Source organism: Sceloporus undulatus, chromosome 9, assembly GCF_019175285.1.
Source record: "Sceloporus undulatus isolate JIND9_A2432 ecotype Alabama chromosome 9, SceUnd_v1.1, whole genome shotgun sequence".
In the NCBI taxonomy this organism is placed as follows: Eukaryota; Metazoa; Chordata; class Lepidosauria; order Squamata; family Phrynosomatidae; genus Sceloporus; species Sceloporus undulatus.
In genome coordinates this window covers 13,141,145-13,157,566 of record NC_056530.1, presented here as the reverse complement: position 1 = coordinate 13,157,566, position 16,422 = coordinate 13,141,145, and the positions used below count along the sequence as shown (strand labels likewise).

At 43.6% G+C, this 16,422-nt stretch overlaps 1 protein-coding gene across 1 annotated transcript in view; it reads left to right on the top strand.

Annotated features, from left to right (window-relative positions):
• The window catches only part of COL16A1 (collagen type XVI alpha 1 chain), a 121,701-nt gene that overhangs the window by 30,905 nt on the left and 74,374 nt on the right, over positions 1 to 16,422 (top strand). The window contains exons 7-11 of the mRNA XM_042439805.1: positions 905 to 985; positions 2,719 to 2,853; positions 4,974 to 5,021; positions 9,423 to 9,458; positions 14,718 to 14,744. Of these exons, the coding sequence (XP_042295739.1) occupies positions 905 to 985; positions 2,719 to 2,853; positions 4,974 to 5,021; positions 9,423 to 9,458; positions 14,718 to 14,744 (327 nt within the window). The remainder of the gene's footprint in view (positions 1 to 904; positions 986 to 2,718; positions 2,854 to 4,973; positions 5,022 to 9,422; positions 9,459 to 14,717; positions 14,745 to 16,422) is intronic.

The following is a 16,422-nucleotide window of genomic DNA, read 5'->3' as shown; positions in this document are numbered from 1 at the left end:
CTAGGCCTGCATCTTGGAGCCAGAGAGCATCACTATCCCAATGATGTTGCCTCCACTGCCAGTGTGCACATATATATCAGGGGAATAAATAGCCGGTGAAGTCTAAATGGTGATTTTGGTAAGTCCAGATGTAGGGACCTGGCAGTATGGATAGCAATTCAGACTTTGGTGGTGCAGATACCTAGGTGTTGTGGTCCATTCTCAAGATGGCTAAGCTCAAAATGCTACCTCCAGAAAACAGGGAGAAACTGGGTCGACTTATCTGTGGGTCAATGTAAGTACTGTACTTTAACTCATGTATATGTATATATATAAAGGGAGACATCCCCTTTTTCTAAATAAATTGGTAAAAGGCGAGGGCTTAGTCCACCCTGGGAGCACCAAAAAGAAGCATGGATCCTCTCTACTCTCTCATCTATGCTACCTTTAGGATCAGCACAAACCGTTAATGTCTGCTGGAATTTTCCAAGTTCTCGACATAATTTTCGTTTGCATCATCCTTTACATCCTTTGTTAAATGCCCCTAAGTTTGACCCTCAAGTTATCCATGGGTCATATCAAAATCCATAATCCAACATGAGATTGACTTACAGTTGAGTACATAGGGTAATACAACTGCAAACTCCTATATCCAGTATTTGAGGCTACCCACTACAAAACATAGATATCAAATCCAATGCCAGACATTAGGCAATATGGGAATCACAGGACAAATTAAGAAGGATCTTTCAATATAGATAGGTAAATTTTAGCATTGACCGTAACTCCAGAAATAGTGTTGAGTGGTAGAGGCTTCTTTCCCAAAGCTGGATAAACCCAACTTGACCAATCCTGAACTGCATCTCCTTTATGTAGGCCCCCAGTCTCTCTCCTAGCTAACTGAATTTGCCCATTTCTTTTGCAGTTTGATATCCAGCAGCTGCACATTTACTGCGACCCGGCCATGGCAATGCATGAGGGATGTTGCGAGATCTCTGATAATGGGGTGAGTCACGTTGCAGATATGCAAAAGCTGTCAGTTTTATCGATGGGTGTGTTGCTGCATATATATTTTTTCCCATTGAAGTTCCATAACCGAGACACATCTCCCTCCGCCCTGCAAAAAAAGAAGCAGATATTCAGTTTTCCCTGAGTTCAAATAATGGATGTCGCTCATCTACATTTATTAGTCTCTGCAATTGTGCATCATGTTCCCCATTCAAAAAGCACAAGCGAGACTTTCTATTAACGGAGATCTGGATTGCCGCTGTGCGTTGGAGATCCGGTGTTGCTCCCAGGGACCCAAGGGGCCTCTGCGCAGAATTAAAAACTGCAAAAATTCAAAAGGCACAAGAAGTTACCATCTTAGAACACAATTAAACCAATCGTCTTATTAAAATATGATTAAGCGGAAAGCAGTTTTAAAAGCAAAATTTTATAATCCCAAGATTAATAAACCCAGCGCCCATTGTAAATGCACTTACTTAAATGCAGAAGAATTTGTGTTTAACAGCTCATTGGGGGTGAATCTGATAATATTTGCAGGCCTGCACACATTTGGAACAGCAACTGTGTTCAGAGGCAGAAAATTATTTTGCTTCAAGTAGCAGAAGGCTAATGAGAAAATCCGTGTCCCACACATTCGATCAGGAGACATTGGTTTTACTGTAATTGAATAGACTCTAAGGTCATAATCCTATACTTCTGGTGCATTCCTAAATCAGAGACGCTCTGGCTGTAGGGATCAGGAATAAGAAGAAGACTCTTGAGTCAGATGAATTGGCTTTAAGGCTGCATCCGCATGGCAGATATAATCCAGTTTGATACTATTTTTGCTGCCAGGGCTCCAGGCTATGGAATTCTGAGAAGTGTAGTTTGTTGTGGCACCTTCTGGAGGCTGGACTGCCTACATTATGGAAGGACTCCTTTCTGCTGACCCATCTTGGAGACCATTCAGCAGAAGAACCAAATGATGGACGGAATAGAAGCACATGGAGGGAGGAGCAGAGTTATGCCAGATCTAAATCTACTCTTAAACCTAAACTGAGACTGTCTTATTTTGGCTATAACATCACTTTGCAATCCGAATTGATGGATTGGTTCGGCCGCGGAGCGTGGTTCACATTACATTTGTCCTGATGGCATTTTCTTGCTGCAAAATAAAATAACCCACTTGTAGTTCACATTGATGAATGAATTGATTCAGAATGGACTCGCTCCAGCTGGCCGAAGGGCAGATTTAAATCGATTCCGATCCACATCTGGTTCACACTTGTGCGAAATCGATCTACCCAAAAAGATGGGGGGAGGGAATCAGTGTCAAAAAGACGCGGGTTAAATGGGTCTAGCGTTTGGCCGCTCTCTGCGAATCGCTTCAACGATTTGGTTCAAGTGTGAACCAGGGCCATTTGAACCCATTCAAACCAATTTGCGATCTGGTTTAAAAGGTAGTGGGAATGAGGCCCATGGCTTGCTTCATTGAGTCTTTCCACTTGTAATGTAGTCTTACTCTCTTCCGACTGCCTTCTTCCTTACCAAATCTAATTATCTTTTCTAGTGAGTCATGTCTTCTCATGAGCATTATGTTGACTTCCCAAAAGGTCTTGGCCACTTGCATCCATAATCATTGGTCTTCCAGTTCCAAGCCCATTCTAGTAAGCCAGGCCAGGCTGGTTCATAAACACGGAACTAGTTTGCTCACCAAAACTCTTTTCAATATTCGTCTCTCCTTTCCGACAGTGCTTCCCGGAAGCTTCTAAAACCCGCCGGGATGTGGAAGTCATGCAGAGCAATGACCTGATAGAGATCAACCCCCAGACGGAAGGGAAAGTCTACACGCGTTGCTTCTGCCTGGAGGAGCCTCAGAGCAAGCAGGTGAGAGAGATACTACCCTGGAAGAGACAATGGATGTGGTTAACGCAGTTCATATGGATGTAATACAAACCTATAGGTTTGTATAGGGATGCCCCACTGTCAAAAGTACATTAGGTGGGGACATAGGATCTTCTCGGTGGCTGTTCCCAGGCTTTGAAACTCTCTTCCCAGTCAGGTTAGACTGGTATCCTGCTTACTATCTTTCCAGAACCAGGTGAGAGCATTTCTGGCAAACCTTTAAGTGTGTGTATTGTTTTATTGTGTGCCTTCAAGTTGTTTCCGACTTATGAAGATTCTAAGGCAAACCTATCATGGGGTTTTCTTGGAAAGATCTGTTCAGAAGAGGTTTACCATTGCCTTCCCCTGAGGCTGAGAGTGTGTTACTTGCCCCAAGGTCACCCAATGGGTTTCTATGGCCAGACCAGGATTTGAACCTTGGTCTTCAGAGTCATAGTCCAGTCAAACCACTACACCATGCTGTCTCTGGATACACACACACATATATATACATACAGAGAGGGGTGACTTGTATAAAGTGCTGGACATTTATTTGCTGTTTTAACTTCTTTTAACCAATTTTGCAATGCTTTGCTTTTTAACTAGCGTAGGCTGTTACCGTCTAATGCTTTATGTTTGTTTTACCTGCTGTAAGTTTCAAACCGGGGGGGAAAGGAGGGAAATAAATAAATAACAACAGCAACAATAAATATTGTCAGTGGGCAGCATATAAGTATTTCCATGACTTCTGAAAGTGCCTCCATCCCATCTTCCATGTCCGCACATGGCTGGCGAAGGCCTTGCATGGTTTGAATTGAAATTTCCTCCTCAAACGTCTTCTGCCCCTAACTCCTTGGTGGACTCTTTTAACAGGAGGACAAAAAAGAAAAAGAAAAATCCTTAAATTAGTAGCAAATGTGTTCTCCGTAGATGCAGAAGGCTGTGTTTAATTCCAGCCGTTCTCTCTCCCTCCCTCTCTCTCCTCCTTTAACCTATTTGCCAAACTGCAGCGCAGCGATGTAAAAAAGCAAATTGAATTTCCATCAGATGGGCCATAAAAACCTCAGCCTGCCCAGCAGTAGATTCAGGCTGCATCCAGCATCCTCTCATTTTGATCCAAGGTTTGGATCAGAAACTGGCCGTCTTGATGGGATTCTCTCCCTCTGGCAAATATTGACCTGCTCCCAATGCTGTCTGGTGCTATTGTTTCTCTTGGATGAAGCTTTCACAGTGTCTCCCCGTGTTGCAGTGCGACGCTTACACAAAAAATGTACCAGCTATAGAAGCAGAAATGTCCTCAAAATCAAGCACAGAGACCACTGGTATTAGATTTCCCCAGTCCCCAAGGGGCAGATCCTCAACAGTACCGTCGCCATAGCTTCTTGGCGCACCCAATCCCATCACAACAGAAAGGTAGTGCCATAGTGGGATATTAGTGATACTCACAGAAGTGTAATTCCATTTTATGCTAGCATATGAATGCTTCTGGTTGTTGCAGAGATTGGTATTCCCATTTTCTGCAGTGACCAAAGCCACCCCATGACAGTGTTGCTGTGAGTGACAGCTGCCTCCAAGAACCATTTTGAAGGGATTTTCCTGTAGCCCAAAGCAAACCATTGGGATCATCCACAGAGACTGCTGCCACACAGCAGAAATAAAGCAGTTTGATGCCACTTCAGCTTTCCATGGCTTGGTACAATGGAATTCAGAGCTGTAGTTTGGTGGGGCACCAAGCTCCTTGATCAGGGAAGGGTAACTGTCTCAAAGTTTTACAAATTCCATAGCATTGAGTCATGGCAGTTAAAGTGGTCTCAAACTGCTTTATTTCTGCAGTGTAGCAGCAGCCTGAGACCTGTGGAGGACTTGGTGGATCCTAGTCTTTGCTCTGAGTCTCGTCTCCTATCCCTCTCTGCTCTCCATTAGGACAGGGATGGCAATGGTCAAAACCCTGCTGGCGTCTTACATTTGTGCAATTCCTTTGACCGGCATACAGCATTTCAACAGGCACCCCTTGTGTTATTCTACACAACCCCATTGTTTGACAACTGTTAAGGTGCAGGAGGAGTCGGTGCAGGAGGAGTTGGCTGACCTATAATGCTACCATTTCTGTAATGTTTTCTCAGGAGCTGACATCTGGAAAGATTGGTGTGAAAGGTGACGAAGGGAAAACGGTGAGTTGCAAAAGAGAAACATTTGTGTGTCCCTTTCCCCTAATCATGTTCCTCTCTGGGTTTGTTGAATTGCAGTTCCCAAAATCCCCCAGCACATATAGTAGGAAGAGGAATCCAAGTGGAGAGGTTTGCATTGCAGCATCTAAAAAATCTCCTGGATAAGAGTTCTGGTGCGCTGGATAAGATGCTGCCATATCCATTGGGAAGCTCTTCCCTCCAATTGCCCTTAGGCGTCCTACCTTTTATACCAGCCCTATCTGCCATAGGTTGATAATTAATGTTGACCCAGCTCATAGAGTTGTTAAAGGTTACAACCATGTGAAAGATTTACTAAAGGGCAGGGGGTGTGGTGGAATAATAATACATAATAATAAATTTTATTTATATCCAGGCTCTTCCCATAGGATCGAGGCGGCTTACGATCCCAATACAATACAATACAATAATACAATCATAAATCCAATACACAAATAAAATGCAATACAACTCTAATAAATTCATACAATATAAATAAATCCCCCCTCCCTCCTTACATATAAACTCATCCCTCCATATTTGCGGCTTTGATATTTGCAGATGTGATTATTCACGCATTTGATTAATATGTTCTCGCTAGGAATATCTAGGTCCTCCAGTGCAACTCTGTGGTCAAGTTTAACTAAAGGTTAACTGAAAGACCTAGAGATTCCTAGAGAGAATACTCTACTAGGCCTTTGTAGCTCCTCCAATGCAATTCTATGGTCAGTGTCTGTTGGATGTTGACCAACGAGTTGGTCTGGAGGATCTAGAGATTCCTTGAGAGAACACTCTACTAGGCCTTTGTAGCTCCTCTAGTGCAATTCTATGGTCAGTGTCTGTTGGATGTTGACCACCGAGTTGGGCTGAAGGACCTAGAGATTCCTAGAGAGGTGTCCTCTCATGTAAAAACATGGTGTTTTTGTTATTTGCGGTTTCCCCATATTCATGGTGGTCTTGTGTGCCCCTAAGCCTAACAAATATGGAGGGACAAGTGTATAACATAATTTCTAATGTAACGATAATAAAATATAAAATAAATCGTTAAACCCATTAATTAAAAACTATCGAGACAAGAAGAAGCAGGTATGTTAGATAGCCAGTAGTGAGGTTCAAGGGAAGATCTGCCAACAAATGGAGCCGGGCCAAGAGGCATGATGTGCATGCTCTTCTTGTTGTTGTTTTCTATTGCCACCCACAATCCTCAGAAGACCTCACTACAAACTAAAAATCCCAGGGTTCCAAAGGACACATCCACGGCACTTGAAGCACGTCTCTGGAATGCGAAAAGGTTCCTGGAGGAGCTTCTTAAGGAATTTCCTATTCCTCCACCTACCTACCAGACCTTCCTAGACTCAGAATAAAAACCCACCTTGTTCCTGCGGAGCATGTAGCACTTAAGGCTCCATTGATGCAAATCCTTTCCTGGAGAGCGCCTCATAAACCGTGGTTTCTGAGGGCTTCTTTGTATGTTCCAGACTCCTCAACCATCAATGCTTCAAAGAAGCCAAGGAAAGTCCTGTGTGCCCTGGAGGTTCATAGACTGACCTGAAGAACCATTGGCTTCATTGCCCATTTGACCATTACAGTCATTACAGTCATTAATCGAGGTATAAATCTTCCCTTATTTCATTCTCACCTTCAAGAACACATAAATTCTCAAAATGTTTTCTCCCTGCTGGATGAGAGCTTTTGCACATTTTAAAAAATGGCCTTTTTTACCTCCACGTTTTGGAAAGATTTCCTCGGCCAAAAAAAAATCTGTTTAAGGTTGTGCAAAATACGACAAGTTTTGCCCTGAGCCAGTGTGGAATAGTAGTTTGAGCATTGGACTAGGACCAAGGCTCAGTTCCCAGTTTGGCCATGGAAACCCACCAGTTGCCATTGGGCAAGTCGTATGCTCTCAGCCTCAGGGGAGAGCAATGGAAAACCTGTGAACAGATCTTTCCAAGAAAACCCGATGATAGGGTCGCCTTAGGGTCTCCGTAAGTTGAAAACAACTTAAAGGCGCACAACAACAACAACAACAATATGGTGCCTTTTGCTCAATACATCTTGTTTCTTCTGCAGGTCAGTGGGAGGCTAGAGGAACCACATTAGCCTCCTACAAAAACTTGGGGGCACATTACTAGTACAAATATGCCCCCAAATACCCCTCCAATGACTTCTAGTGTTTATGGGGGGGGGTCATTTTCACCATGTTTTAGCCCCCCTGGAGTCATTTTAGAAATTAGAAAGTAACCAGGAGTCGCTGCCTGTTGAAAATGTTTGGACCATTGGGGTTCTTGGAAGCCACAAAAACAGGCCTGGGGTCCACATGGTGGTCCACTATCCTCACTTTGCCCTAGAGCCATGGAGAGAAAAACAGAGGCAGATTTCTAGAGGCAATTTCCTCATTAATCTAAGAGGAGCTCCGCTAAAGCCCACCCATCCCTAATTCAATCAGATTTCCCATCTGTTATTTAAAAAACCAAAAGCAAAATCCGAAGGTACTCAAAAGCACACCGCTCCATTGATAATAAATAATGGATGATATATGGATGATTAAGAAATGGGCAGAGCAAAAATGGCAAGAAACAACAGACTGTAAAGGATAGGAACGGTAGCACGCCTATAAGGAGGACTGGAAAAACATCCGAAATAAATCCACAATCGACAACAGATGGGTATGTGTGTGTTTTTTTTAAAGGCAATGAATTTCCTAATCATCCATATATTATCCATTATTTATTATCAGGGCAGTTGTGTGTTTTATGGTGCTTTCTGTTTTTGCTTTCTGTTTCAATTGATGTCCCCCTTGAATTGGATGCCTAATCCGGTTGCATAGCTTAGCCTAAGCGAACAGGTTCGTAAATGAAGAGGTGCTTTTATACCTAGACCCTGTTGAAAACCAAGGAACCGTGCCTGCATTCTGATGTGCAATCCCTTTGGAAATCCTGAGCATCATCCAAATCTGAATGCACATCTAAAGGTGTGTTCAGATGGATACCTAAAGTGTACACCTGAGAAATGCTCTAATATGTTCCATGGAGCCTCTATGGATATCTGAGTCCGATATTAAAACAGAGAACTGTACAGAAATAAAAGGCAGGCTTCACATGCCCAGGTCATGTATATTTGGAAGTAATAGCTATTGGTTTCCATGCCCATGGTGAACTTTAACTGTCAAGTCACTGTTCAAGGTATTAAACGCTATCCCCAGAATCAGCCCAACCCTCCAGATCAGTCCTTTAAAGTTTAGCCTCTTGGATAGCACTTTTAAAGTCTGGACTCAAATCCAGAACAGATTCAGTATTTCAGTTGCTGTTAGATGCCTACAGATTCCCAAAAGCATCTGACTAATATCTGTGGGAAGAGATGTCGCAAAACACCGTAGTTGGGTACAGGCAGAAAAAGGTACCTGTCCAGAATCCACAAAGCAGGAATGTCCATCAACATTATGTAAACCAACTTGATGGAAGGAAACCACATTGCTGCCATCTGACATTCTGAAGTTTTGGGCATCTTAAGAGTTGTTCCTCTCATGGGGATCATCTCATACCAAACTGGTTTGGCAGAAGGAAACAGTGGTTAAGCCACAAACCTTCTTGTGTAGTGTAAGCCTTTGGCCACATTCAGAACTTTGCCAAGGGAAAGAGAAGTGGCCTGTCACCTTAAAAACATCTAGATTCCTAACTATCAAATCTTCTACTTAATCTACTCAAAAATAAGTGTCACTGTACATATTGATACTCCCCAATAAACATACTTAGTAGGGCAACATTTAAGTCTCCGCTCGTCGCATCTCATTTTCTTTAGTGCCCAGAATGTCCAAAAAGTCCATAAATTAAGGTTATGCAACAAACGTGAAGTGAATCCTTCACAAAAGCAATCCCAAAGTCTGAAAAATATTAACAAAAACCCTTGTGATCTTGCCCTGCAGATCAACCCACTTTTGCAATATATTTTGAGTAAGCATAAAGCAGTTCTATTAGAGAAAACGGTCTTTCTTTCTTTTCGGATGAAACATGCTCACATGTGTGCATCATCTGAAAAGAGCATCCTTCCAGTGTGAAGCAGAAGGGGACATACGGCACCTCTTTTAAAATGGTGCCCCCCTCCGTGCCATTTTTGTAAAGATTTGTATTTAAAACAGTTCGTGTTAAAGCAAAAAAGAAGACATCGGCTATCATATGAACCTGGGCATCTTCAGAGTTAATCGAAACATGCAAAATCGGTCAGTATTAACAAATGCTAGGCTCACCATCCTATGCCTAGTTACCTGAGGAGAGGCCACCCAAAGCAGACTTTTGCATAAATATGCTTAGATTTCCTCAGTCCATGTTTCAACCTTAATTAGAGGCATTTCTCCTCTCCAACTCTCTAATTGCGCTCTCCTTTTTGCAGTGTCCGCCATGCCTGCAGAGGTCACCGCATGCAAATGTAAGTCAAGGGGCCAATATTAATACGGTATTAATTTCTAATGAGCTCTGGACAAGGCGGGTTGACGAATCCCCTGGACGCTAACTCAGGAGGGCAGTTGCTGTAGTTTGCAAGTTCAGGCTCTTTTAAATTCCTCTTTTACTTCCCTATCTTTCCCTAGAGGTTGGGGCCAGACACACAGAAAGTTACGGAGCAAGGATCTGGGATTTGGAGGCACAGCAATAGTGAGATCCTTCAACGTTTTTGCAGGGGTGGCCTTATTGTCTGTCTGTACCCTCCAACTTATCCTGATTTAGCAGGGTCAATTCTAATTCATCCTTTGCCATAAAGTTTATTATTCATTATTTATTATTATCCCGCTTTTTCAGCTTTCAAAATATCCTGACTTCTCTCACATCCTCCCACTTTTCCCCTCCACTTAACTTAGTTGCTGCAAACTGAGTTCAAAGTACAAAAGTAGTTTATAGTCACTTAACTCAGTTGTCGTGGAGAGGAGAAGATGATGAAAAATCTTGTCCTTCCTGGTAGGCACAGGCCAAAGCAAACTGCTGCAGCCTCTCCTAGCTTGTTTCTTCTTCTGCACTAACAACTTTTGCCAACTTGACCACATTCTGATGTTCCTTGGTCACATGCGTCCTCATTTTCATCTGTGAAATATTGAAGGGGCTGCCCACTCAACCCCAATCCCCCTTCCCAGTTATCAGTATGATGCAAAAAGTATATTGATCAGGGGTGCAACGTATAAAGCTAGGACCAAGGGTCAAAAATCCCTTCCAACCTAACTATTGCCACCAACTGACCTTTGAGGGACAAACCTAGAGGCATGGCAGGCAGTGGCAGGACTGAAACAATTTGTAAAGGCTTTGCTTTTATGAGTTTCTGTCATCATGTTTGGAACTTGGTGCCTTTCCAGTGTCTCTGGGTCTGACACACTACTGTGACCATCGTCCACTCCAGTTGTAACCGAAAATGCAGTGCCTGAGTTTAGCAAAGCAATGGCCTTTCACTCCCAGTTATGAGCAATGTTGAAACTGTCAGACCTTTAGCTCTCTCTGTAGACACAGGGGGCCTCTAATGGTACAAGGCTATATTCTTAGATCTTCCCCCCATTTGGCAGCCTCAGCTCTGCTGACGCAAAAGACCGAGCAGCAGCTGTGGAGCTGTAAACTCAACAAGAGCATAGATCCGTTCATTCCTTCATCCCAACACTAGGATCCAGTGCTGGAAAGTCCCATTTCCATCATCCCCGCTCTCCTCTGAGTCCAAATCTAGTGGGTTGGATTTGGGTGTTTGTTCATATTGCCCAAGGAAAGGTCCCCGATCTCACCCATGAACCCACCAGACTTTCCCCTGCTCCTTTCTGGCCCTCATCCACGGGAACAGCTGGAGAAAGACATCTTGGATGGCTTCCAGATGTTAAGAAAGGGGTTCCTATGACAACCACACTGGTGTGTGTGGGGCTACACTGGGGATGAAAGAAAGAGGTGGGGTAGGAAAAGGCCTGCCGCTGGAGAACTCTAAGATTTTAGTACTTTCCTCCTTCCCTTGTTTACCGGCTGATATTTTCTGAGCAGACCAAGGTGCCACAGCTGCCAAGCAGTTGCACTGGGGTTTCTGGAGAGTCAACACTTGAGAGGAAACCACAGACCAGCATCTTGTTGGCTTGGTTGGCCTCCCTCTTAGCTGTCTTATTGTTAGGCACTGGGGGTTGAATCCTCAACTTGGATTTAGTGCCAGAAATGGGATGTGGGGACCAGGGGCATTTCTAGGGGGTGCAGGGGGTGCGGACCACACTGGGTGACACTTTAGAGGGGAGTCTGCCTTCCAGTGTGGTGTGTATTGGAGACTAATGGTAAGGACTTGGCCAAGCCCTAGACCTGGCCAGGACACTGTTGACATGCCACAGCCAACTCCTTGAGATCTCCCCATCATCAAATGGGGTCTGGTACCCTTTGGGACTTCAAAACAAGGCAGATAGACAGGAACAACCTGGGAGATGGACAATCCCTTTGGGTGCTCTGGTCCCACCAACTTTCTCTTCCATAGCAGTCTGATCTACTCCCGAGGGACCATTGGCTTGGCCCCTCCATGAGTTACCACACTAGGATGACCTCAACCCTAGTGATACAACTGGTAGGGACATATATTCTGAATCAAACCAATAGTCCATTCAGCTCAGTGTTATTTACAGCTATGGTTCTCAGTTGTTGGTCTTCTAGATATTTGGGACTTCAACTCCCAGAAGTCCCAGCCAGGATGGACAACAATCAGGATTTCTGGGAGTGGAAATTCTAAACATCTGAGGAGCAGAGTTTGGGAACCACTGACCATTAATGTACAAGTTTGCCAGGGTCTCTTCAGGGTTTTGGAGCGGACTGTCTTCCCCATCCTTACCTGGAAATATCAGGGATTGAACCTGGAGTGAAAAATATTTCAAATCTTGTTGAAATTTATACCTTCTCAGCCTTAGAGGGAGGCAATGACAATCATCCTCTGCTTAAATCTTGCCTCTAAAGAACCCTATGATAAGACTGACATACTTTGGAGTATAGGGCATAGAACATCGACACAACTTGAGTCATATTGAACAGTCTGCATTTTATTTATGCATGTATTTATTTATTTATTTATTTATTTATTTATATCCCGCCTCTCCTTGTATTGGTTTTGTCTGTTTCGAATAAATACTTCCCACAGGATAATTTTGTCGGTAGACCAATGCAATCTGATATGTACTTGACATATAGGTCGAGTCTCCTTTATCCAAAATGCTTAGGACCAGAAGTGTTTGGGATTTGGATTATTTTTTTAAAAAATTTTTGGAAAACCTGCATTTGCATTTATGTACATAATGAGATACCTTAAAGATGGAAACATAATGTTCATTTATGTTTCCTATACACCTTAAATACATAGCCTGAAGGTAATCTTATGCCATTTTGGGAGAAAGGGATAAATCCAATAAATAAATATATAAAATAGTTTAAAATAATTTCCTGCATGCAACAAAGCTTGCGTACGTTGAGCTGTCAGAACGCAAGGGTGCCACTATCTCAGCCACCCGTGAACAATGTCTTGCAATATGTTGGATTTTGGAATTGATAACTAAGGGAGACGTAACCTGTATCTCAATCCCCTCACCTCCCCAGACCAAACAGAGATTTTTGTAAGCACTCTATGGACATGGCTACCTTTGCCTTCAAAGGTGAAACACATTATGCTGGCTTGTCAGGGCAGGTCCCAAAGGTAGCCAGCTATTTTTGCAGCATATCTACATCCCACATTGGTTCTCAGCTCAGGCATCTTTGTCTCGGTTCTGCTCACTGATCCAGAAGAGTGCAGTTTTTGTGTATAGTGCAAATCATACATCAACAGACCAGACTATGCAGAACATGCCTGTTAATTTGGGCTTTTTAAAAAACTAGTTGCTTTGCATTTCCTCCTGGCACAGAGCATGAAAGCTAGCGGTGGGGAGAGACTTGATATCTCCGCTTCTGGCTTTTCACATAAATTAATTCCTCTTTGGGTCTGCGCTCATGGCACAAGGCAGAAAAAGAGCCGGGGAAAGGGGATTGTGATAGAAGTATACACAATTATTCAGGATGTGTGGAGAAAGTAGATAGGGAAATATTAATTCCGACTCTTTCGTAACACAGTCAGCCCTCCATATCCACGGATTCTGCATCCACAGGTTCAACCATCCGCAGCTTGAAAACAGCCACACACACACACACACACACACACACACACACACACATATATATATACCATACAGTAGAACCTTATCTTACATGGGGGATCTGTTCCAGAAAACGCGTATGTTTGAGCCTCATTCAATATAATGGGGCTTGGACGCGGTGGTGCATGCATGCAGAGGCGCATACACCATTTTTTGTATTGCCACACGGTTTCAGTATAAGCTGAAGCCGTGTATAGTGCACCTGCATATGGTGTGGGCGCACTGTATATGTATGTATATATGTGTGTGTGCATGGAGTACATGGATTTTACACACACACACACACACACTATCCTCCCTCTGTTCTTGCGGTTTTGAAAACTGCATCCCTCACTTAGGCATGAGGGATGAATGGAGGGGAAAGTAATGTGGTGCGTGCTCGAGGCGCATGCGTTCCCGTGGCCACGCACCTATATTCAAGCCAATGGGGCTTGAATATATGCGAAACTTCATTTTTGTGGGGGGGATCCAAAATGGATCCCCCACAAAAACAGAGGGTTAATTGTATATGCATGTGTGGGGGTGTGTGTAAATCCAAAGAGCAAACCTTGCTTTTGCTATTTTATATAAAGGACACCATTTGACTATGCCATGGTATTTAATAGGACATAAGCATCCATGGATATCGATATCCACAGAGGTATCCATGTAGCTGCTATGAGGCCATCTGCTTCATCCCTATATTCTGCTGCTCCTTTTGCCTTTGCTGCTTGCTCCTTTCTGCAGAGTATCTGTATACAGTGGACCCTTGTTATACGCTGGGGTTTAGTTCCAAGATCCCCTGTGAATAACAAAATCCGTGGCTGCTCACGTCCCATTATATATAATGACATAGCAAAATGGAATCCCTCATTTTAAAAAAATGGAAAATCAAAGTTTGACATTTGAAATTTATACATTTTTGAACATTTTCAAACCGTGTATGCTTGAAACCATATATAAAAAAATCAGGGTATAAGGAGGGCCGACTGTATTAAATAAACCCATTCCTCACCTCCATCCCTCCATCAATTGCTTTGTCCCTAAATCTAGCACACAGAAATAGCCTCCAAGGCCTGGAACGTCTCCTGCATTCCTTCTTTAATATCAGCTTCCTAGTACTATTTTTGTGCCAGTTTCTTTCATTTCCCAGTGACAACAACAGCTTTTGCAAATCGGCATCCTCTGTCCTTTGATCACATCCTTACCTTTTCTTCCGGGCAACTTAACTCTTTTTCCCTTTTATTCTTCCCTGGGGGGAAAAGCGGGAAAGAATTCCTCTAAGTCTTCTTTATGGCAGGCTCTTAGGTTTGCAGCCTTGTTATGCCGCCTTTAAATCTTGTTTTCTCTAGGCTAAGGATACACAGTCCCTTGTAGTTTTAACATTTTATCAGCATTAGCGCTCACTTCTCGGTTTCCTCCCTTTTGGCCCGTTTTCTTTCTTTTGCTTCCATTTGCAAGATAAGCGATGCGTCGCAGAGCCTCCAACATATGGCCTCATTTATTTATCATTCGCTTATTCACTTATTTTGTCTCCTTAGGAAACGCTGGGTCCTCCAGGGCTGAAGGTAAGTCTTTCACCTGTATGAAAAGCAGAATTCACACCCTCCAACTGTCCTGGTTTCTCGAGGACAGTCCTGATTCATCCTCTGTCATCTCACTTTTCCAGCTTCTTTTAAAAATGTCCCAGTTTCTGTCTTCTATTCCTACTTTCCCCTTTGCCCTCAGCTCACATCAGTTGCTATAAAATGAGTTCAAGTACAAAAGGTAGTTTGCACTCAGTTGACTCCAAAGATGAGAAAAGGAGGAGCAGGCAGAATCTTGCCCTTCCCTGTAAGCTCTGGCAAAAGCAAACTACTGCACCCTCTCTTAGCTAGCCATGCCTTTTTGCCATCTTGAACCACATTTTGGTTTTACTTGGCCACACGTGTCTTGGTTTTCATCTGTGAAATTGTTGGAGGCAATGAATTAGCTGGAAGGCACCACAAAGACTGGAAGGTTGCAGACACCAAAACCCCTCAAAGCCAGGCGTTTGGGATCTGTCCAGCTTTGTAGAGAGCAGTACTGGCTAGTGTTTGGGTCTGGCATGGCTTTGCATGGGGAGCAGGTAGTAGCTTACCCTCCAACTATCCCAGTTTGGCAGGGACATTCCAGATTAATTCTCTGCCATCCCAATTTTCACCTGCTTTTAAAACATCCTGGGGGTTTATCGCATGCACTCTTTGGTCCGTTCTGGGCATGGGATGGGGACACACATGAGCGAGGGAAAATGGATTTTATCACACGCTAAACTGTTGGCAAGCTGTGACCATGCCATTGCCCGCAAGCTTTCCGACAGCAAAAAATTAGGTGGCTGAGCCCGGCTCGGGGACGAGTGGTAGTTCGCCAATGGCATGGCAATGGCTTGCCGACAGTTTAGCGTGTGATAAAATCCATTTTCTCTCCCCAACCCATGCCCACAACAGACCAAAAAGTGCATGCAATAAATCCCCTGGTTTCTCTCTCCTCTTCCCATTCACCTCCCACCATTTGTCCTCAGCTTATTTCAACTGCTGCAATTTGAGTTCAAATGCAAAAGTAGTTTGCATTCAATTAACTCAGTGGGGAGGGAAGGAGGCAGAGGAATCTTGCATTTCCTAGTGGGCTCAGGCAAAAGCAAACTGCTGCACTCTCCTATGTTATGTCTTCTTCCTCCTTACTAAATTTTGCCATCCCAACCACACTCTGGTTTGTGGTTTGGCCAGACATGTCCCATTTTCCATCTGTGAAACGTTGGTGGGTATGAGATTTGATCAAAATCTCACAGGCTTCGCTCTTTCTGAGCTTCTGTTGTTAATGTCCTATATAGACATTACCCAGAAGGGCTGGAGACTATTGCTGCTGTTTTGCATTTGCTTTTTGAAAAAAAGCCTTCTCCTGATTAAATTTGACCGGTAGAACATTCCCCGGGTTGTACATTTTTGCATATGGATTCCAAAGTCGGTAATGTTTGCCATGTGTCTGAACGGTGTGCTACCTCTTCCTTCGCCTTCGCCAGACATGTCCTTTTCTCGGTTAAACACTTTGTCCCCCCTGCTGTGGGCTGAAGATAGAGCGAGGCACGCAATCCGATTTCTGTAATTACATAAGCATTTTATCTATGCATGTTTTCAGTAAGTCTTAGGTGAGGTTAGAGCATGCTCTTTTGTGGCTGCCTTGCCAGGCCAAGAAGGACAACCACCGATGTTGGAACAGCTGCTGCACCTG